This window comes from Bos indicus x Bos taurus, chromosome 1, assembly GCF_003369695.1.
Source record: "Bos indicus x Bos taurus breed Angus x Brahman F1 hybrid chromosome 1, Bos_hybrid_MaternalHap_v2.0, whole genome shotgun sequence".
Taxonomy (NCBI): domain Eukaryota; kingdom Metazoa; phylum Chordata; class Mammalia; order Artiodactyla; family Bovidae; genus Bos; species Bos indicus x Bos taurus.
The window spans coordinates 64,952,337-64,975,248 of record NC_040076.1 but is presented as its reverse complement, the minus strand read 5'-3'; the positions used below and the strand labels follow the sequence as shown (position 1 = coordinate 64,975,248).

The window sequence follows — 22,912 nt, the reverse complement described above, 5'->3', positions numbered from 1 at the left end:
GATTTCAGGAGGGTTCCCACCATTCCCAGAAATTATGAGAGTGGCCCATTGTGCCTAAATTGTGCAAGCAGTGTGGCTATGCCAAACACTTGCTTTTCTTCTAAAGCTCTGGAATTCTGGTAGGTACTAGGCAGGGTGTGCCTGCATGACCAACTCCCACTAAAACTCCTGGTCACAAGTCTTAATCAGCTTCTCTGATGGGCAGCATCTCACATATGTTGTCCCGATTTGTGGCTGGAAGATTTCAGTGCATTATGACTGACTCCAATAGCAGCAGACCCCTGGAACCCCGGCCTGGTTTCCTCTGGTCTTTGCCCCATGTGCCTTTTCTCTTTGCTGCTCTTGCTCTGTATCCTTTCACTATAATAAATCATAGCTGTAAACACAACTATGTGCCCAGTCCTGTTAGTCCCCCTAGAGAGTCATGGAACTGGAATCACATGGAATCAAGTGGTCTTGGGGATCCTCAACACACAGTCAACCTGGTCCACAGATTTCCATTCATATTGCAGTAGCACCATTTCTTCACATTAAAAACAAAAATAGTCTCTCTGCAAGGAAGAGACATTACATTCCCCTCCTCCATATATCCATTACAGCTATTTAAGTCTGTAACTTGAAAGAGCCAGCTTTCTTTGGAAGAAGCCATAAGTGTCTAAAAATTTAATGAGGGCAAAAGAAGAAACATCAAGGGGGCAGACCCAGCTGGAGGATGCTTCTCTGGCAGGCTCACTCTGAGCTGTATCAGCAGGTTAATGGCGACATTTCTATTTCATGAAAAGCCAGTAAAAATGAACATTTTCTGCCACTTTTGCATATCCTAAGTGAACCAAATTCTTCTATTGCATGACCTTCATGTGCAGGTCAGTTCCTTTAACCAGCTGCATTTATTCACTTCCATTTTTAGGTTTTGCTGGTACATTAAAAATAATACCTAAGAATCTGAAAGAAGCCCTGCCATTGCTCAAAAGTGCCTGGTTTGCTCCTAGGGAGTAGCCCAGACTCTGGAAGAATCTGTCCGTGAAATTTTATGATAAATATCAGTGATTATGCTGATAATAGAGTACTCCACCAAAACTAGGCAGGGAAGGCATTGCTTTTCAGCTGGGGAAAAAAAATCATAAACTGCTTCTACAAAGCCCACAACTGGTGCATTAACATTCTGCTTCTTCTCCTGAGGGTAGGACTTAGGAGAGACAAGGAGAAAAAAAAAAGAGGAAGGGAGGTTAAAAGGGGGAACAGAGAGGGAAATGAAGTTGCCAGAAAATGAGAAAGGGCTCTCTTCAGCCTTGAGCTCTGGCCATGAAAATCCCTATCCCCAGGGGTCCTCTCAGGAGAGGCCCAGCCCATCCATAACCTGCCACTGCCTAGTAACTTCATGGCACCACTGAGGCCACCCTCTCATCCAGCCTAGACCAGTCCCACTCTGACGGGAACCTATAGGAGGGTGGGACCAACATTTTGATCAAACATGCAGCTTTTCTGATCTCCACATAAATTCCAAAGGCAGTTCTTTACACCTACATCTGGGTTGAAAGTGAAAACGTGAAAGTGATTGTCACTCAGTCGTATCTGACTCTTTGAGACCTCATGGACCATAGCCTGCCAGTCTCCTTTGTCCATGGGATTCTCCAGGCAAGAATACTGGAGTGGGTACCATTCCCTTCTCCTGGGGATCTTCCCAACCCAGGGATCAAACTCAGGTCTCTTGCATTGTAAGCGATTTCTTTACCGTCTGAACCACCAGGGAAGCCCTTACATCTGGATCAGAGGAAGGAATATCCAGTAGCCCGTGTCCCAGGGACAAGGCTGTTGTTCCTCTGCCCATAACCCTACACAGCCTCATGGTGTCCCAAGCTAGGAAAGAATCCAGGAATCTGGCCAAATGCCTTGTTATGGATATTTGTTGTTTCAGTCCACCTTGTCTCTTTTCTTAGGAAAAACCTCTAGCCACATGTGGTTTAGGAAGTTGTTAATCAGCATGTCATGCCTGCTACAGGGATGGTATCACAACCAAAATACAGCCAAGAAAAGGACCACCCGGTTGACAGTATGCTTTGTCCAAACACATGTTGATGGGGGTGGGGAGCAGAACATTATACAAACAGAACCAATCAGAAAACTTCCCCGGGTTGGATGTAGGGACCTTGGGAAAACATCAGTAAACACTCCCTTCTTTTTGCAATACCAAAGCAGAGAGGATGCAATCTGGGCACTTGCACTAGCCATCTATTCAGCCAAATGGAGAAACTAAAACTACAGATTAAGCAGAGAGTCTTCCCAGGTGGTGCTAGTGGTAAAGAACCCGCCTGACAGTGCAGGAGACATAAGGGATGTGGGTTAGATCCCTGGATCAGGAAGATACCCTGGAGGAGGGCACGGCAACCCACTCCAGTATTCTTGGCTGGAGGATCCCATGGACAGAGGAGCTTGGCAGGCTACGGTCCGTGGGGTCACAAAGAGTAGGACACGACTGAAGTGACTCAGCACATGCACTGATGAGAGAGAAAGAAAGAGCAAGTACTTCTAGTATTGAATATTGTGTTCATTTCCTGGGGTACCATAAAATATTAACCACAACTTTGGTTGCTTACAACCACAGAAATTTATTCTCTCCTTGTTCTGGAGACCAGAAGACTGAACTCAAGCTGTGGGCAGGGCAGTGCTCCCTCTGCAGACTCGGGGGGGAAACTCTGTCCTTTGCCTCATTCAGCTTCTGGGGACTGCCAGTACCATTCCCACCTCTACTTCCATCTTCATAACACCTTCTCTCTGTATGTCCTCTCCTCCTTTGTCTGTATAGAATATCCATTTACTTCTTTCTTATAATAATGTATCAGGATAAGCTCCTCCTCTCAATATCTTCAAATTAATCACATCTTTTCCATATAAGTAATATTCATTCTTTTGCATAAAAGGTAATGTTTGCAGGTTCCAGAGGTTAGGAAGTAAGTATATCTTGATGGGAGTTGGGGAAGCATTCTTTTTTTTTTTATTTTATTTTTTTGTTTACATGTCTCATTCAAGTCCCCGAGACCTTATTTCTTGCAGCTCTTCCTTCAATGCCATATATTATCACCAGTCAATGAGTTCCTTCCTGGCTTCCCTGGTGGCTCAGATGGTAAAGAATCTGTCTGCAATGCAGGAGACCTGGGTTCTATCCCTGGGTTGGGAAGATCCCCTGAAAAAGGAAATGGCTACCCACTCCAGTTTTCTTGCCTAGGAAATCTCATGAACAGGGGAGCCTGATGGGCTATAGTCAATGGGATCACAAAGAGTCAGACACAACTGAGTAACTAACACTTGGCTTAGGCTACCATAAGTTGAGTTAGTCACTTGTATTAAAGGTATCTTAAATAATACACATGCCCGTGTCTGCAGCAAGCTGGGAAATGGAGGAGGCAGCCTGGTACCATAGACAGAACATCTGTTCTTTTGCAAGAGTTTGAGAAAATAATTTCCTTTTCCCAGCTTTGATGTTTCATAACTCTTACAAAGATAAGGCTTAAAGGACTGTTGCATTTGCTTATGCTAGGTATTTTATTGGTTTAAACACTGTGTAACTATATTTATGGTCTGATGATTAGCTGGGACTTTCTGAAATTGTGATCAAAAAACTCAACATAAGACGCTTGAGCAAAACCAAGCAGACAACAAAGCTAAAAAGTCTGGGGCTAATCAGGTACCTCTCAGTTTGAGGCTCTGATGATATTATTGGGCTCCATCTCTTGGCTCTGTCTCTTTAAGGTTGGCAGCATCTCAAGTCCCAGGAGGTGGCCCCTTGCAGTTTCAAACTCACATGTCTTGTACCCTGACCAGTGGAAGAGAAAGTAGATTTCCCGGATGGGTAGAACAAAAATCGTGAAATTAGATCTCATTGGCCCAATTGGTCTGACTCCTGCCAGATGCCTACTGCTAAACTGTGGTCAGAGGAATGAAAGGCAGTGATTTGCTTACCCTAGAGATCGTTGCTTTACCTCTAGAGTGGAGTAGAACACAAGGATGAAGAGTGAAAGAAGAGTGGTATTCTAGAGGGAAATGCAGCATGGTTACCTGAAGTGGGGTGAAAGCGCGCTGGCTACAAAAGGAATAAATGTATACTAAATATTGGAGTGTTTCATGGTGCAAATTCCTTTATTCATTCAAATGAATAGGCCTGCCAAGTGTATGAGAGATTGTTATCATAAACCATAGTTTTGTGAATATAGCGTGATAATTTATACTACCAATTTACAGAACTTTCAGAAATTAGCTTGGAGAAGATTGTGTGGATCTAGCATCTTTAGACAGGGTAGAATAGGCATACATATAAATTATACGTTGTTCTGTGTATGTAAATAAACACAGAAATATGTACCAAATATTTGCCCAAGTTGCTGATAAAAGCATCTTGTCACAGGTACTCTCAACAATTAAACAAAATGTCACAATGAATTTGATTAATGGCACAATGAATGTGATTAACAATAGTAAATATTGTATTCATTTCTAGAAATCTTCTTTTGGCCTAAGTGTGAGATTTAGTTTTCTGTAGCAGTGGTCTTCAAACTTTTTGGTGACATACCTCCACCAATAACAATGAACCAACTAAATATATTATAAAACATACAGGAAATATGAAATAAGAAGACAAGTTAATCAACATTCAAAAAACACATCATTTTACTTATCAATGGTCAGAAAACCTTTATGCTCTTCTGGGAAAAATAATGATAATAAATTTAGTGAGAGTGGTGTTTTTATTTTATTTAGAAAATATTTGCTTAATATCTTGTGACAGAGAAAATTGAAGGTTTGATCCTAAGTCCAGTTTATTTTGATATTTGGCTTAAGACTCTGAGAAGTAAAAAAGACAACTTTTTTTTATAGACAGAATTGTGTTTTCCCAAAACTCACATGTTGAACCACCAATGTGGCTGTGTTTGGAAATAGGGCTTTTAAGGAGGTAATTAAGGTTAAAAGTCTTTCCTGGTGGCTCAGATGGTAAAGAATCCACCTGCATTGCAGGAGACCTGGCTTCGATCCCTGGTTGGGGAAGATACCCTGGAGAAGGAATGGCAACCCACTCCAGTATTCTTGCCTAGAGACTCCCATGGACAGAAGAGCCGGATGGGCTACAGTCCATGGAGTCACAAAGAGTCAGACGAAACTTAATGACTTGCACACACACAAGGTTAAAAGAAGTCAGAAGGGTGGAGCCCTAATCCAATAGGACTGCTCTCTCTAAAAGAAGAGGAGGACACCAGGGATGCATCACACAGAGAAAAGGTCACGTGAGAACACATCAAGGAGGTGCCCGTCTGCCAGCCAAAGAGAGAGACCTCACCAGAAACCAATGCTGCCAGCACCTTGATCTCGCACTTTCAGCCTCCAGAACTGTAAGAAAATAAATTGCTGTTGGGTAAGCCACCAGTTTGTGGTGTTCTAGCAGACTAATACACTCCCAACATTCACAGATCTAGATGGCAGATGTGTATCAATGGCCCAGTCACAAGATTGTGCTAAGTCACTCAGTCATGTCTGACTCTTTGTGACTCCATGGACTGCAGCCCATCAGGCTTCTCTGTTCATAGAATTTTCCAGGCAAGAATACTAAAATGGGTTGCCATTTCCTACTCCAGACAGCACTATAAACCAATCATGCAAAAAATTTTTGTCGAAATTCAGCTAGTAAATTTCCATCTCCTCTGGAAATCATTTGCTCTTCAAATTAATTGAAAGTTACCTTCTTTAACTTTCTACAAATGCATAGATAAACTACTAAATCTCTTTGTTGGAAGCTTTTTAAACAGGGTTAGAAAATTTTGTTAAAGTTTTTTAAGAGTGCATACATGAGAGCTTTTATGGGTGCCACACCATTTTTGTTTGGGACAACAAAATCACCTAACAATGAAACGCTTCCAAATATCCAATTTCAAAATATTTTGTTTCACAGCATGTTTATTTCAAAGAGCAATTACTTTCTCACTCATTAGCATCACAAATTTTCCATGTAGTGGTAGATTGTATGTGGGTTATTTTTTTAATATGATAGGTGGCATTCTATTTGTTATCACATAAAAAGCCAACAAATTTGGAACAGCAGTCTTCACAGGCAAAGATTTGTGTTTTCAAGTTCAACATTTATGGCCTGTGTCTCAAGACAATCTGTGACCTCTGTGTGGCACAAAATATTTTCATGGTCACTTTCCATATCAATACTAAATATTAAAATATCCTGCTCTATGTTAATTTATAAAATTAATGACACCAATGACCTTCTATACCATGGTATGCAGCTCTGACCTCAGTATCCTTGCTGCAGTAACTCATTTGTAGCTCATCTGTGAATTGCCGGGCATAGGATTCCATCTGTGAGGGTAGCTGTGGAATGTTATCCTGAGTCCTTCTGCTCTGTTCAAAGCAGCCACTCCTCCTCGGTTTTACTTACACAGTTCTTCCAGAAGATACTGAGTTCATTAAAGAAGTTGTTTATTATTAGGAATGTATCTTTTCCAACTACAGCTTTCTGTAGTTGCTCACACACAAAAAGCAGTTCCTTGTTGATTTCATTATTGAAACAATATAGTCAATCTTTAAGAAGAGAAACATTGAGACATCCATATTTTCATCCCTATGCTAAAGCTGAAACTCCAGTACTTTGGCCACCTCATGCGAAGAGTTGACTCATTGGAAAAGACTCTGATGCTGGGAGGGATTGGGGGCAGGAGGAGAAGGGGACGACAGAGGATGAGATGGCTAGATGGCATCACAGACTCGATGGACATGAGTCTGAGTGAACTCCGGGAGTTGGTGATGGACAGGGAGGCCTGGCGTGCTGCGATTCATGGGGTCGCAAAGAGTCGGACATGACTGAGTGACTGACTGAACTGAATTGATGTAGTAACTTTGCATGGTATAACTTGCTTTAATACTTGCTTTTCCTGCTAATTTTCAGATGTGTGTATGTGTAAACCATATATATATATATATGATTTTTTTATTTTTTTTTTTGCCAATTCCAATGGTGTATCCTGACCAAAAATGTATTTTAGCTTGTCATCATATTGTTTCCCATGTACTATTTCTACTATTCTTAATTAGAGCAGGAAGATAATTGTTTCCCCTCAAGGTATGTCCTTTGCTATTAAGAAACCCGAGTGTCTCTATTTAATATCAAATTCAGTGAAATTTTCTAAAGTACTGAAATGAGTATTGCAAATATCACCCTCCAAAAATAAATATCTGTCTTAATGTCTTTATGTTCCAGATACATGGTTTCTAAGTTCAGTTCAGTTCAGTTGCTCAGTCGTGTCCAACTCTTTGCAACCCCATGAATCACAGCATGCCAGGCCTCCCTGTCCGTCACCATCTCCTGGAGTTCACTCAGACTCACATCTATTGAGTCAGTGATGCCATCCAGCCATCTCATCCTCTGTTGTCCTCTTCTCCTCCTGCCCCCAGTCCCTCCCAGCATCAGGGTCTTTTCCAATGAGTCAACTCTTCGCATGAGGTGGCCAAAGTACTGGCGTTTCAGCTTCAGCATCATTCCTTCCAAAGAAATCCCAGGGCTGATCTCCTTCAGAATGGACTGGTTGGATCTCCTTGCAGTCCAAGGGACTCTCAAGAGTCTTCTCCAACACCACAGTTCAAAAGCATCAATTCTTTGGCGCTCAGCTTTCTTCACAGTCCAACTCTCACATGCATACATGACCGCTGGAAAAACCATAACCTTGACTAGACGGACCTTTGTTGGCAAAGTAATACCTCTGCTTTTCAAAATGCTATCTAGGCTGGTCATAATTTTCCTTCCAAGGAGTAAGCATCTTTTAATTTCATGGCTGCAATCACCATCTGCAGTGATTTTGGAGCCCCCCAAAATAAAGTCTGACACTGTTTCCACTGTTTCCCCATCTATTTCCCATGAAGTGATAGGACCAGATGCCATGATCTTCGTTTTCTGAATGTCGAGCTTTAAGACAACTTTTTCACTCTCCACTTTCACTTTCATCAAGAGGCTTTTTAGTTCCTCTTCACTTTCTGCCATAAGGGTGGTGTCATGGTGTCATCTGCATATCTGAGGTTATTGATATTTCTCCCAGCAATCTTGATTCCAGCTTGTGCTTCTTCCAGCCCAGCGTTTCTCATGATGTACTCTGCATAGAAGTTAAATAAGCAGGGTGACAATATACAGCCTTGATGTACTCCTTTTCCTATTTAGATCCAGTCTGTTGTTCCATGTCCAGTTCTAACTGTTGCTTCCTGACCTGCATAGAAATTTCTCAGGAGGCAGATCAGGTGGTCTGGTATTCCCATCTCGTTCAGAATTTTCCACAGTTTATGGTTTCTAAAGTTCTTGGTAATTCCAAGTATTCCTACTGAGTAACTCAAAACATACTAAGGATGAAGATATCACCAATAATAATGAATGTGAATCCACATTTCAAATAGTCTTATTGTTATTTTTGAGTTTGACTCATCAGATCTAATTAAGTCATTTGTTTTTACCTTGTTAATGTGGCAGTCATTGAGCTGTTTTCAGAAGTAGAAAATATGTCAGCTCTACCCTTTTCTTATTAATAGGAAGGTTTATCCTCAATTTATGGTTCTGTAGCTAAAATGTTTTTAATCTAGTTAAAACTAGATTGTATACTATGTAAATCCATGTAAGGGGGCACACCACAGTATATGACAATATATTAAAGGGAACTAGCTGGAGCCATCCCTTTGTGGGGAGAATGACTGCTGTTCTTGGCAATGGTGCTTGGCAATAGGGTGTAATCCATGACTGTCTGACACAGAGACCAAATATGAGGAACAGAGCCTGTCTGCTACTTGCAAAGTTAATTTCTATTTTTAGATTGGAAATGAGTAAACATAGACATTCTAATATTCTTTTCCCATACCCTCTGGGAAAAGGGGCACCCCAACTTTGGAGAGTGCTGGTTTCACAGTGTAGGTTGGTGATTCATTGCTGCAGTGGACATTGTTGACTTGGTCCCAGCATTCATTCCTGCCTTTCCTGTCAACATTACCCTGATTTTCTTCTGAGTAGATCCTCATTGGCTTAAACCAGTCAGCCCAGTCCAGCCTCCAGGCAAAGTGATTGGTATGGAGATGTCAAGAAACTCAATTTTGGCTTGCTTTTTTAAAAAGTGAATGCTGGGAATTTCCTGGATGTCCAGTGGTTACAATTCAGTGCTTTTACTGCCATAGTCCAGGTTTGGTCTCTGGTCAGGGAAATAAGATCCCATAAGGCAGTCAAAAAAAAAAAAAAAAAAGTGAACCCAAAAGAGACTCTCTCCCTCACCTAGATGGGGGTAGTCCACGGGCATGATAAGACTGGCACTGCAGCCAGTTACCACAGTGAGAGCATGGACTGGAACTCCCAGGAGCCACCATGTGGAATCCAGGGAGGAAAAAAGATGCTGAAGGTAAAGGGGAGAGATGGCAATAGATCATTGGTGACCTTATTTGAGCTCCAGCTGAAGGCTTTCCTGAAATCAAATTTACCCCTGGATTTCTTAGCTGGTAGGTGAATAAATTCTATGTAATTGCATAAGCCATTTAGTCAAGTTGGCTTCTCTATCATCTGCAACCAGAAAATTCCTCATGATACAGCTATCAACTCTTTTGGTTTTTTGTTTTGTTATCATTTTTGATTAATCTTGTTTTATTTAGTGTTTATTATAGTGTGTCAAGTTAACCGTACTCTGAGGACAGAATTATCATCAGTACTGCAAGGTCCTTCCATTGAATTATTCCCCTAGTAGCACTATATTATCCCCATTTTACAAAAGAGGAAACTGAGACCAGAGATAAGTAAGTTGCCCGAGGTTACTGAGTAAGTAATAAAGCCAAAATTTACTACCAAGGCAAAGACTACACTACTCACATACTATAGTTAGGCGTTGTCCAACTCTCTCATTTTTGCCACTATAATGAATATAAAGTAATATTTACTATTTCTTATGTAACTTTGGACAAGTTACACAACTTAAACTCTTTGTGTCTCAGTTCCCTTACCTATAAAATGGAGGTAATAAGATAATACTGATTTTATAAGGTTGTTGGATAGTTTAAATTGTACCAGTTACTTTGAACATCTTTTCTGTATTTATTGGCCATTTAGGACTCCTTTTTTGAGAAACTACCTGTTCATACCTTTTGCCCATTTTTCTATTGAGTTTGGTGTCTTTTTCTTATTGATTTTCAGGGGTCACATATTGAAGTTATGTCCACTTTAGATATTGAACATCTTCTAATCTATCACATTTCTGTGGTGCCCTTGATTAACAGGAATCTTTAGTTTTTATATAATCAATGTGATCAATTGTGCCCCAAATGTGGAAAGAATAAAAACATGAAAAACAATGTTTATGCCATCAGCAACTTAAAATCTAACTGAAGAATCAAAACCAACAACTAAACAAACACGTGTTAGACACTATGTATGAGCGCATGCTCAGTCGCTTCAGTTGTGTCCTACTCTTTGCAACCCTATGGAGTGCAGCCCGCCAGGCTCCTCTGCCCATGGGATTCTCCAGGCAGGAATACTGGAGTAGGCTGCCATGCCCTCCTCCAGGGGATCTTCCTGACCCTGGGATATAACCCTCATCTCTTGAGTCTTCTGCATTGGCAGGTGGATACTTTACCACTGTGCCACCTGGGAAGCCCCTATATAATCAACTATTAACCTCAGAAAAGTACCCCCAATTTTTCTGAGTTTCAGTTTCCTTACTTGGAAAGTGGAAGCAATTAAAAAATACTTTTCAGTTTGTTGTGATAGTTAAATAAAGTAAGACCTGGTTCTTGTAGTTGGTACCTGGCATATAATAATTGCAATTCATAAGCAGAGCACATCAACAAAATAATAACAGCTACCATTTATATCTATCAAGGCTGTATATTGTCACCCTGCTTATTTAACTTATATGCAGAGTACATCATGAGAAACGCTGGACTGGAAGAAACACAAGCTGGAATCAAGATTGCCGGGAGAAATATCAATAACCTCAGATATGCAGATGACACCACCCTTATGGCAGAAAGTGAAGAGGAACTAAAAAGCCTCTTGATGAAGGTGAAAGAGGAGAGTGAAAAAGTTGGCTTAAAGCTCAACATTCAGAAAACGAAGATCATGGCATCTGGTCCCATAACTTCATGGGAAATAGATGAGGAAACAGTGGAAACAGTGTCAGACTTTATTTTTGGGGGGCTCCAAAATCACTGCAGATGGTGATTGCAGCCATGAAATTAAAAGACGCTTACTCCTTGGAAGAAAAGTTGTGACCAACCTAGATAGCATATTGAAAAGCAGAGATATTACTTTGCCAGCAAAGGTCCATCTAGTCAAGGCTGTGGTTTTTCCATATGGTCATGTATGGATGTGAGAGTTGGACTGTGAAGAAGGCTGAGCACCGAAGAATTGATGCTTTTGAACTGTGGTGTTGGAGAAGACTCTTGAGAGTCCCTTGGACTGCAAGGAGATCCAACCAGTCCATCCTAAAGGAGATCAGTCCTGGATATTCATTGGAAGGACTGATGCTGAAGCTGAAACTCCAATACTGTGGCCACCTGATGCAAAGAATTGACTCATTGGAAAAGACTCTGATGCTGGGAGGGATTGGGGGCAGGAGAAGAAGGGGACGACAGAGGATGAGATGGCTGAATGGCATCACGGACTCGATGGACATGGGGTTGGGTGAACTCCAGAAGTTGGTGATGGACAGGGAGGCCTGGTGTGCTGCAATTCATGGGGTCGCAAAGAGTCAGACACGACTGAGCATCTGAACTGAACTGAACCATTTATAGAGGTCTATTACCTGCCTGGCATTACTCTAAGTCACCATATTTAAATTCCACAAGCCTCTGCAAGGCATTATTACTGCCATTTGTCAGACGCAGAAATCTAGGTTCAGGGAGCTCAAGTAATTTGACAAAGTCACACAGCTGGTATAAGGTGGTAATAATACTGAAAGTGTACTAGACACTAGAAACTGTCGAGTCTGACTCTGTGACCCCATGGTCTGTCCATGTAATATTGAAAGCCAGGTTCATTTGACCTTAGACCTCACGTGCTTTCCACTATGTCAGTTTATTGCCAGAAAAGATGCTAGAAAAAGCAATGAAACCTGACTTGGATCCTGAAGAAAAAGAGAAAAGAAAAAGACAGAATTTTAATAGACAAAAGGAGGAAGGTGGAGAGGACACCCTGCCAGATTCTGAGGGAGTACAGTGCATATACGGGGATGAAAAGTACTGTGAGTTATTAGAGGGCAACATAGTGCCCTTCAGTCCAAGCACAGAGATGGGGACAGGGTAACTACTGGGTCGGGGGTGTCTATTCCCTACGTCTGTTTCCACGAGGAGGAAGCAGGAGTACACTGCCTGTCTAGTGAGCTTGAAGGAAGAACTGGCATTGTGTCCTTCTGAACCCTCAAGTTTGGAAAGCAGGCCTAACCCAGGAAGCATGTATTTTCTGCTTTTCCAGAAGTTGCAAAACTACAGTCAGCTTTTACAAGCAGACTTTCCAACTCTGCTTGTGACTGGTGTTGTTTGTTGTTGTTGTTTAGTCTACTAAGTTGTGTCCGACTCTTTGACACCCCATGGGCTGTAGCCCACCAGGTTCCTCTGTCAACGGGGTTTCCCAGGCAAGAATACTGGAGTGGGTTGCTGTTTCCTTCTCAGGGGAATTTTTCCAACCCAGGGATCAAACCCACATCTCCATTATGGGATATGTTCATTCTGGACTGAAGTACAAAGCGGTCTTTATCCCTGCGGATCTAAAAGCCATGGCTACCATTCCAGATTTTCCCAGGGACAAAGCTGACATTTTGTTTTCCACTAGTCTGACTCCTGCAGCTATCTCGATGGATTTTGAACTTGGATGGGCCTTGTGGGTGTTATCTGAAGACCCCTAAGACTGCAACAGTATGCATTCAACAAATCATGGTAAAAGAATGAATATGACAAGTTCAGAGAACAATGAGAAGACGGCCTGATTTGAGTAGAGAACATATAAGTAGCTTTTGTGAGTATTCATGGGATTATCCAGGCAAGAATACGCGAGTGCTTGCCATGCCCTCCTCCAGGGGACCTTCTGGACCCAGGGATCAAACCCCCGTCTCTTGTGTCTCCTGCATTGGCAGTCAAGTTCTTTACCACTAGCACCATCTGGGAAGCCCTATTATAAGTAGCTTGTAAGGTTAGATGGATGACTTACAAGAAAGAGTTTTGCTTTTGATGTGGGAAGAGTGCTCAAGTTTCTGAGCAGGGAAAGAGCATGAGGAAGACAGTGTTTATGTAGATATCTCTATTGCTTATATAGATATCTCTATATGGCAATATCCATTGCCTTATTATCAATGGGCTGCAGTGAAGGCCAGGGGAGGAAAACCAGGAGCTGAAGGGCAACCAGAAGTGGTTTCTAGAATTCCTGAGTGAGGAAGGATGAAGGTCTGGTCCAGGGAAGTGGAAATGTGAACTGGGGTGAAAGGACAAACAGGAGAGATCAAGGGGAAAGTGCCAGGATATGGTCACAACTGGGGTCTGAGAAGTGGAGATACCTTTTTCAGGCACCACTCAGAAAAACGTAGATGAGCACGCCCAGAGCTGGTGAGAAGTGGGTCTCAGCCTTCAGTTCAGTTCAGTTCAGTTGCTCAGTCATGTCCGACTCTTTGCGACCCCATAAACCACAGCATGCCAGGCCTCCCTGTCCATCACCAACTCCCGGAGTCCACCCAAACCCATGTCCATCGAGTCGTTGATGCCATCCAACCATCTCATCCTCGTCGTCCCCTTCCCTTCCTGCCCTCAATCTTTCCCAGCATCAGGGTCTTTTCCAATGAGTCAGCTCTTCGCATCAGGTGGCAAAACTATTGGAGTTTCAGCTTCAACATCAGCCCTTCCAACGAACGTCCAGGTCTCAGCCTTGGGCACCTTAAATCTGAGGTCTCAAGTGGACTTGTTCTTGGCACCAAGGACACCAGGCACAGGCTAGGAAAGAAGTTAGGGTTGGAAGCATTTTGGGGAGTCAACATCGACAAAGAGGCAGCACACATTTGAAAGCCTCTGGGTAGCGGTGGAGATGTGAAGCATGAACATGGAGAGGACTCGGGATGACAGGGATGGGAATAGGGACACAGGTGAAGCTGGGAGGAGAGCAAGGGGACACGGGTCGCTCCTGGACTGAAGGGAAGGGCAGGATGAGGCGGCTGGCAAAAGGTTGGAATCAGGATCTTGTCAGCAGAGGAGGATGGCTTCCACCTCCCTCCCCTGTCCCGCCCCCCAGGAAATCCACAGCTGGACCCAAAGCAGCTTTCTTCAGGCTGGCCTGTGTCTTCTGGGCCCTGAGTTCCCTTCCTCATGCTCTGGCGACAGTGACGCCTCGGACCACGGGCTGCAGGAGTCCCTCTATCAGCTGTAGGGGGCGACTCCAGCTCCCCACGCCGCAGGGTTTTTTCCCTCCAGGTTCCTGCCGCCCGTCAGAGCCGGGGTCCTCCCCAGCACCCCCCCACCTGGCCACCGCCGCAGCCAGCCCGTGCCCGCAGCCAGCCCGAGCTGCCGCAAGCCACCGGCCCCTCCCGGGGGTGGGGTTTAGGCTCCCCCTTCCCACACTCGCTTTGTTGCAGGGCCCCCCCAGGACAACCCCCCGACTCTCTCTCCACGTCCTGGGAGTCAGAAAGGTGCTAAACTAGGGGCCTGGTGGGAAAAGGGGCTCAGCAGCGCTCGGACGCTCGCGGGCTCGAGGTAGCTAGGGATTGGGAGGAGGGAGCGGAGCCTGAGCCGCTGGGGCCGCTGCTGCAGAAGGGGGAGGAGAATGGGGAGGAGCTGGGGGGCAGGCTGTCGGGAAGGAGGGGTCTTAAGGGGCGGCGAGCCCAGGTCGGATTTCCTCTGAGGCTGGCGATCCGCGAAGCTCCCACCTTCCCTTAGAGCTCGCTGCAGCCGCCTGCCCCGCGCCCTCCGGAGACCGGGACGGGACCATGGTGAGAGTGGGGTGCGTGGCGCGAAGCCGAGCGCACTGGTGCGACCCCTCTGAGCGGCCGACGGTGGCCGGGCGGAGGGGGCGAGCGGCCGGGACCCGAGGAAGTTTCCGGGGTCGGCACGGGGCCCGGAGCCTTCAGTCTGGCTCTTCTCTCTTCCGCAGATGTGGAGACGCTGGCTTGCGCTCGCGCTGGTGGCGGTCGCCTGGGTCCACGCCGAGGTAGGTGAGCCTCTGAGCCGGTCCGAACTCGGGCGCCGGGGCTACTGGGGTCTGCGCGTGGCGCGGGCGGTGCGTGCGTCCCCGGGGATGCTCTCCCCGGGTCGGACTGGGAGTTTCCATCCGCCGGGTGAGGGGGCGCTCGGAGCAGAAATGCTACTTAGGAAACTTAAACCTGAAAAATCAGGAAAAGTAGTTTGGGCCGTAAGCTGGAGCCCCACCAAGGCTAATATGGAGGGAGAGTGGGGAGGGGGAGTGAGGACGAGCAGGGCCGATTGGGACAGAGGCGGCGACACGAGCAGGAGCCGAGTTCAAAAAGGCGCTCGAGTTCTTTCCTTCACTTGAGAGGAATCTGAGAATAGTTGGAGCCTTCTCCCTTCCGAGTCTGTCTCCTGGGGGATGGGGGGCGGTCCGAGGAGCTCAAGAGATTCTTCTTTTAGGGCGGGATATATATATATATTTTTTTTTTTTTCTCTTTTATAGAGTAAGATTATGATTCTCTGATTTTTTTTTCTTTCTTTGTAAAGTGCCCTGGGACTTTGTGTTACTATCAGAGCCAAATAACGGCCTTTTAAAAATCTCAGTTTTTTTCCTAAACTGGGCATTGCGCAAGTATGAGCAATCCGTTGCTCAGCTCTTTGAGGGCTCCGCGTTTCCAGTCAAAGTATTTCAGCGCTTTTGGGGTAATGTTTTCTTTTCAACTCCAGTGACCTTCCTGAAACACTACAAACAAACCAACAAACCCTTCACTCACAAGCCCCTCCATTAACTCAAAGGTTTATGGACAGAAAATAAACAATTCTAAGTTCCCTGGGCTCTAGTCTCCAGAAAAGTGAGGTCAGAAACCAAACATTTGATAATTATGGCAGGAAATGTGGAAGGAATTAAAAAGCATGAGGGAGAAGAAATGGAATGTACATTACAAAAGAAATAGTTCCCTGGTGGGTGGTTATTCTCCCTCTTTGAATTTTTTTCTTCATATTACAGTTTAGCCCCACCCTTAGCATCACAGCTTTTCTGCCCAGAAAAGTCATAAAAGCCTGCAAGGTCTTCACGATTTAAAAAAATATGCACATTATACTGAACTCTCATTTAATTCACTACTACATTGTTGGTTGATCTGGAAATAGGAGCTGTTTTTACTCACAATGAAATTAAAAGTCAGGCTTCTCTGGAAGCTCACACAGTGAAGATTCTGCCTACTGTGCAGAAGACCTGGGTTCGATTCCTGGTTTGGGAAGAGTCCCTGGAGAAGGAAATGGCAACCCACTCCAGTATTCTGGCCTGGGGAATCCCATAGACAGAGAAGCCTGGCAGGCTATAGTCCATGGGGTCAGAAAGAGTCGGACACGACTGAGCAACTAATACTATATTAAATTAAAAAGAGCTAATTCTTTTGGATATCTACTTGTGTTGTAATAAAACTTCATTTGAATGATGGGGAGACTAAGTCAGAAAGGTCACATTATTCATCTAGAGTCCTAAATTGTTAAATGGTAGAAGTGAGATTTGAAGACAGTCTGGCATCACACCCCAGGCTTTTAACCACTCCCTCCCACAAGGACTTCATATTTGCCATGTACTTCTTGGCATAAAGCAGACCTTGGTTGGGCTGCATACATCATTTTATTTAAAGCTTCCCAGAACCTTGTAGGGTCACTTTTGTTATCCACATTTTACAGGGAAAGAAACGGGTTCCAGGAGATTAGGTAACCTGCCCAGGGTCACACACAGCTAGTTAGTTCTGAAGAAGGATCTGAACCCAGCTCTTTCCACTGGCAGAGCTCATCTTGAACTCCAGATCAGTTTCTCATGCATTTTGTTTTCCAGGGTTTGAGTTTGAGGGAGGACCCTTCTTCACTGGCTGATTTAGTCCTAGCTAAGGAACACCCTGGCATCCCTGCTGTTGCCCTCAAAAGGCAAAAGCCACAGTCCATTGATGGTTGAGGAGAATCCCTGATTTGTTTTACTGCAGGTTTAGGAATTGCCAGCTAGTGTGTGAAATCGCTCTGTGAACTGGAATGCAAGTGTGAGGAGTGAGGAGGCCATAGGTTCACTTGTCACAAGGCTGTGTAGCCCAAGGTCTGGGATCTATTCTCAGAAGCTGTTTGTACTACACCCCCTCCCCCCAGTGCATTGCAGGGGAAAAGCTTAGCCCTCATAGGAAGTTCCCTCAGCAGCAATTTCCTGCTTGAGGTGGAAGAGCAGAAAATACTCTCACAGAATTCCCAAGGCAAAATCTGAGGGCAGAGAGGCAAAATCAAGAAGTGCTGAGCCATGAAAACTGAGGAAAGGAGTGGTGCAGAAAGAAGGCTGTGAACTCAAGGTATGTGAAGAGCAGGTATGATGTAGGTTTCATTTCATGACCCCAGATTATTAAGGATTATTTTTTAATGAGTACAATCTCTTGGTGTCTGGACCTGGTAACATTTGGCAAGTCTTTAATCCACGTTTTAATAATAACATACCTTAAATTATTAATGAAAAGATAAATTAGCGTTAGCAGTTTAGATATTACTTTCAGCATTTTATCATGTAGTTAATGGTGCTTGCAGTAGAAATTTTTTTCCTTGTTAGCTATAATAACATATAGCAAACAAAGCCAAATAATTTACTGTCTTTATTGACATCCACTTTAGTAGTCTTTAGGGCTAAAATTGTACAAATATTGTTGAGCTTTTAAAATGAAATTTAAAAAACAAAGAGTTTTCTTGCTCCTTTTTGATTTAGTATAAGCACAAGGATTCAATTCGGCATATTTTTAAAGCATGTGATTGTACAACAAATTATGTTGATATTTGAAGAAGTCAAGTGCCAAGCTTGAGAAAAGGTAGTTGTCTTGATTATCAGTGTCAGTCTGTAAAAATCCTGTTTGGTTGGATTCAAGAAACTATTAGCAAATCTCGTTAAACAAAGTGTTCTGTTTTGAATGTTTTCCATGGTCTCTTATTGGCACCTCAGGGTTGCTTTTTTGATTGCTTCCTCTCTGTCTTTCTGTCTCAATACTTCAGGCAGCCTCCATCAAAATTCCATCCCATTCAGCTGAGCTCACTCCCATGTGCTCATTAGAGTCTTCTTAAAGGGGGTGTTGGCACATGTCTCCTGATGAGCCATGTCTCTTGATATATTAGTGTCTGCTATGGATGAGGACTGGGGAGTGGCAGCACAGAGCACTCTCCCTCACCACCCCCTCTCCCAGTGAGAATTACTACAATTCACTGGGAAGTGTGGATAGTAGAGGCTGGGAAAGGTTGAGAAGTCAGGTATTAGTGCTTGTGCCCTGGAGTCTTAGTGGGTGGGTCTGAGTCCAACACCATAGGCTGGAGGGGACCCTGTGGCTCAACTGCCTGCTTCCAGAAGGCAGCCTTGGCAAGTGCCCAAGCACACTCCACTCTCTGCTGGTGGTTATGTCTGCTGGCACTCTGATTTCCAACATTCCAGGTCTATAAATTCACAGGTCACATGATAAGTCACAAGTACAGGTGACTGATTCACAAATCAGAACACTTATTCCAGGGAGGGGATGCTTAACCCGTGAACTGTGAGTGCATCGCTTAAGGTAATAGTGACAAGAATAACAACAATTGTACAGATAGGCAAGAAGATTATTAGTGCATTGTTCCTCTGAAGCCAGATTTCTTACCTCCTTCATACCCTATTATCAACATACAGTTAATCAACCACTAGGGGTATTGTTTGGAGAAGGCAATGGTACCCCACTCCAGTACTCTTGCCTGGAAACTCCCATGGACAGAGGAGCCTGGTAGGCTGCAGTCCATGGGGTCTCGATGAGTCGGATGCGACTGAGCGACTTCACTTTCACTTTCATGCATTGGAGAAGGAAATGGCAACCCACTCCAGTGTTCTTGCCTGGAGAATCCCAGGGATGGGGGAGCCTGGTGGGCTGCCATCTATGGGGTCGCACAGAGTTGGACATGACTGACGTGACTTAGCAGCAGCAGGGGTATTATTGGCCAATGTGAGATCTCCCTTATATTCTTGAGAATTATTCTAATAGTGGATTCAGGTGGGCCAAGGTATGACTTTTTCCCCCCCATTTTCCCTTGATTTTCCCCACATCTTCTACAGGAAAAGCTAGGATTTTGATATCTATCTTGTATATTGACCACTAAAATAATCTCTTGTTTGTTTATCCTTTGGCAAAGAAACTCCTTGCTGTGATTCTGGAGGTCATTGTTAGAAAATGGGATGTTAAAATATAGCAGGGACTCTGCTGAATAGCCAAAACAGAGGGACAAGCACCCTGCAAATTGAAGCCTTGGATACTGAAAACATCTTTAGAAGGAACATGTCACAATTCCCATAGAAGTCTCTGGATTGGAAAACAGAAAGCAGGGGTCCATTCTCAAGCTCAGAGGAACAAGTTTGGGAGGAGCTGTGAGGTGGGGGCATGGCTGCTATGAATGTAATATCTTGAAGAAGGAAATAAAGTCTTCAAATTCAGTGAGGCAAGAAGATACATGTTTCCAGGAGAACAGAGAAAGTAAAGGATGATCTGTAAATGCCAGTGGTCACACACAGAGAATTGAAAATGTCATGGTGTCTTCTTCCTACTCCTTTTAAATAAATGGACATCCAGACAGAAATTTCTAGTAGCCACAAATAGTATTAGCTTAAGGACACCAGATATTATAGGATTAAAAAACAACTTATCTTTAGATGGGTTCATTTTTAAGCTAGGTGACTGATGTCCTGCAGGTCAAATGTATACTTTTCTCTTAAGGTGCCATCTTCTGTCACGCGTGACTTTGGTGTGGGATGCTTTCTCTAGGAGTGAGTCATCAACAGCGCAGACCTTGCCTTCCCGGTGCCCATCAGGCAGTATTCCCTGCTGAAGGCTGAGCATGCCCTACACAGGGCAGAGTCGTGGATGAAGTACAGGACATGGTCTCTGACCTCAGGTTGCTTACAATCTAATGGTGCGCCAGGAGATTTAAACGATGGCAGCTAAAATACGTAAGATTATTACTACCTGATGAACAAGTATCTTCACTATTATTATTATTGCTTTTTTTTTTACATTAACAGAGGACATACCTTGATTTTTAAAGTTCCTTTACATTAATACAGTGCACACATTTTTAATGTATCACTTGAAGAATTTTACATATGAATATACACATGTAGCCACTATCCAATCAAGACTGAGGGAATTGATGCAGTAAGGAGGCCATAAATGCGGGGTGTGTGGAAACAGTTACAATGAAAAAAGTGAGGAATAGATATGATCAAGGTTACATTTCATCACTTGATGATCATTATCATTTAATTAGTCCAATCTCTCTTTTTTTTTTTTTTAGTCCAATCTCTTAATGTCTGGCCCTACTAACAAGTTTTTTGGCAAGTTTTAATTCATGTTTTAACAATGAATTAAATGTACCTTTAATAATTAATGAAAAGGTAAACGAACCCTCTCCATATGAGATTTGGATATTAAACATTTTAACTGACAGGTAACAGTGCTTTCAATAGGAAATTGTTTTCCTTGTTAGCTACAAAAACATAACAAACACAGTTGAATACAGTCTTTGTTGACATGAATTCATTTTAGCAAACTTTGTATAGGCTTTGGGGGAGCTGACTTGACTGTTTTGCCAATAGATATTCCAGGGCTCAATATAATCTACATTGAGAAACTAAACCAAGGATAGAAACTCAAGTAATTCCCTTGACTACTTTGCCCTGGCCAGTATTGTTTTTAAAGGGACTCCACATAAGATGCCTATCACATTAATTCTGAAAGCTAAAAACTTTAAACCTACTATAAGAGAAGAGTTAAGAGTTAACAGCAATATATGCCAGTAAAAGTTATGTTTACAAAAATTTAAGGCTCTAGCAGATTATTGTGATTTAAATTAAAAAGCAGAACAATTCCCACTCCAATGCTCTATGCTCACACCTATGTAAAAATTTATAGAGAAGTACCCTGGGTGTTCTTTGGAAGGAATGATGATGCTAAAGCTGAAACTCAAGTACTTTGGCCACCTCATGCGAAAAGTTGACTCACTGGAAAAGAATCTGATACTGGGAGGGATTGGGGGCCGGAGGAAAAGGGGACAACAGAGGATGAGATGGCTGATGGCATCACCGACTTGATGGACGTGAGTTTGAGTGAACTGCGGGAGATGGTGATGGACAGGGAGGCCTGGCGTGCTGCGATTTAAGTGGTCGCAAAGAGTCGGACACGACTGAGCAACTGAACTGAACTGATAACAAAATGTCTTAAAAGCCATCATGAGGATTCTTGTGACATCTCACATTTTCCAAGAGGAATTTATCCTCCTAATACATCCTATTTTATTTAAATAAAAAAGTAGTATTATTTTCTGATAAAATACAGAAATATGTTAATAAGAAGCTCAGGAATATAGAAAAAACTAGAGCAAAGAATAAAGTTGCCTGTACTTCTACCACCTAAACTTAAACTAGCCTTTCATCCCTCCTTTTAGAGAAATTATCAGTCAGTTAACAGATGTATGTGATGTGCATACTAGACCCTACAGGTAATGAAAATTAGTACCTCCCAACACTAGGATAAGGGGCTTCCCTAGTGGTTCAGACAGTAAAGTATCCGCCTGCAGTGTGGGAAATCTGGATTCAGTCCCTGGGTTGGGTAGATCCCCTGGAGGAGGGCATGGTAACCCACTCCAGTATTCTTGCCTGGAAAATCCCCACGGACAGAGGAGCCTGGCAGGCTACAGTCCACGGGGTCACAAAGAATCCAACACAACTGGGAGACTAAGCAGAGCAACAGTAGGATAGATCGCCTGCAGAGATGAAACAAACATGATGTGTGTGTCACCACTACCTTCTCCCTTACCTACGACAGACCTTGCTAATCAATCATAGAATTCTCCCTTCTGAGGCTGGAGAAAGTTAGAAAATCCTTCTCAGGAATGCAGTGTACGTGTGCGTGCTCAGTCTCTCTGTCCTGTCAGACTCTTTGTGACTACATGGACTGTAGCCGGCCAGGTTCCTCTGTCCATGGGATTTTTCCAGGCAAGAATACTGGAGTGGGTTGCCATTTTCTCCTCCAGAGGATCTTCCTGACCCAGGGATCAGACCCGCATTTCCTGCATCTCTTGCCTTGGCAGGCAGATTCTTAACCACTGAGCCACCAGGGAAGCCCCAGTGCTCTAGGTAGCCACTAGCAATCCATTAGTCTGTGTGTGAGATAAAAAGATACTTGCTTTTTCTGTTGGAAAAGTCAATCCAATTTGGAAGTCAATCCAGATAGCGCTATGTCTTTAGCCAGAATTAAGATGATTTAGAAGGCAGAGTTAGGGACTATGTGAAACAAAGACGACATGGGGTGATAGACCTAGGGTTGCAAATGAAATGGATGAAAATGTCAGGAAAACAGTAAGTTTGTTCCTAGCTCAAGCTTCTGAGTTCTTTAGATGAATCCGAGCATCTTAAAACCTAAGGCAAACTTTTTAACATTGGCCATCAACAAAAATATGAGAGTTGTCTTGGCTCTTCTGGTGGAATAAATAGTTGCTCTTGCTAAGGCTCTAAGAACTGCTGTTGTCATAGATAACAGCCGCCTGGCAAGAACATGCTAATGGAAAGCTCTTTGGGTAGTTGGAGTACAAAATATATCCTGTAAATCTGCATTTTCTGCTATGGTTGGAGAATTTCCATGTAATCTCTTCACAGACTTTTTATATGCTCATTTGGAAGCCATCACCAGTAAGCTGTTCCCAGGAT

The 22,912-nt window shown here is 43.5% G+C and overlaps 1 protein-coding gene across 1 annotated transcript in view; it reads left to right on the top strand.

Annotated features, from left to right (window-relative positions):
• The first annotated feature begins 14,807 nt into the window (after positions 1-14,807).
• The window catches only part of FSTL1 (follistatin like 1), a 56,956-nt gene continuing 48,851 nt past the window's right edge, over positions 14,808-22,912 (top strand). Inside the window, exons 1-2 of the mRNA XM_027530435.1 lie at positions 14,808-14,966; positions 15,128-15,184. Of these exons, the coding sequence (XP_027386236.1) occupies positions 14,964-14,966; positions 15,128-15,184 (60 nt within the window). The 5' untranslated portion in view covers positions 14,808-14,963. The remainder of the gene's footprint in view (positions 14,967-15,127; positions 15,185-22,912) is intronic.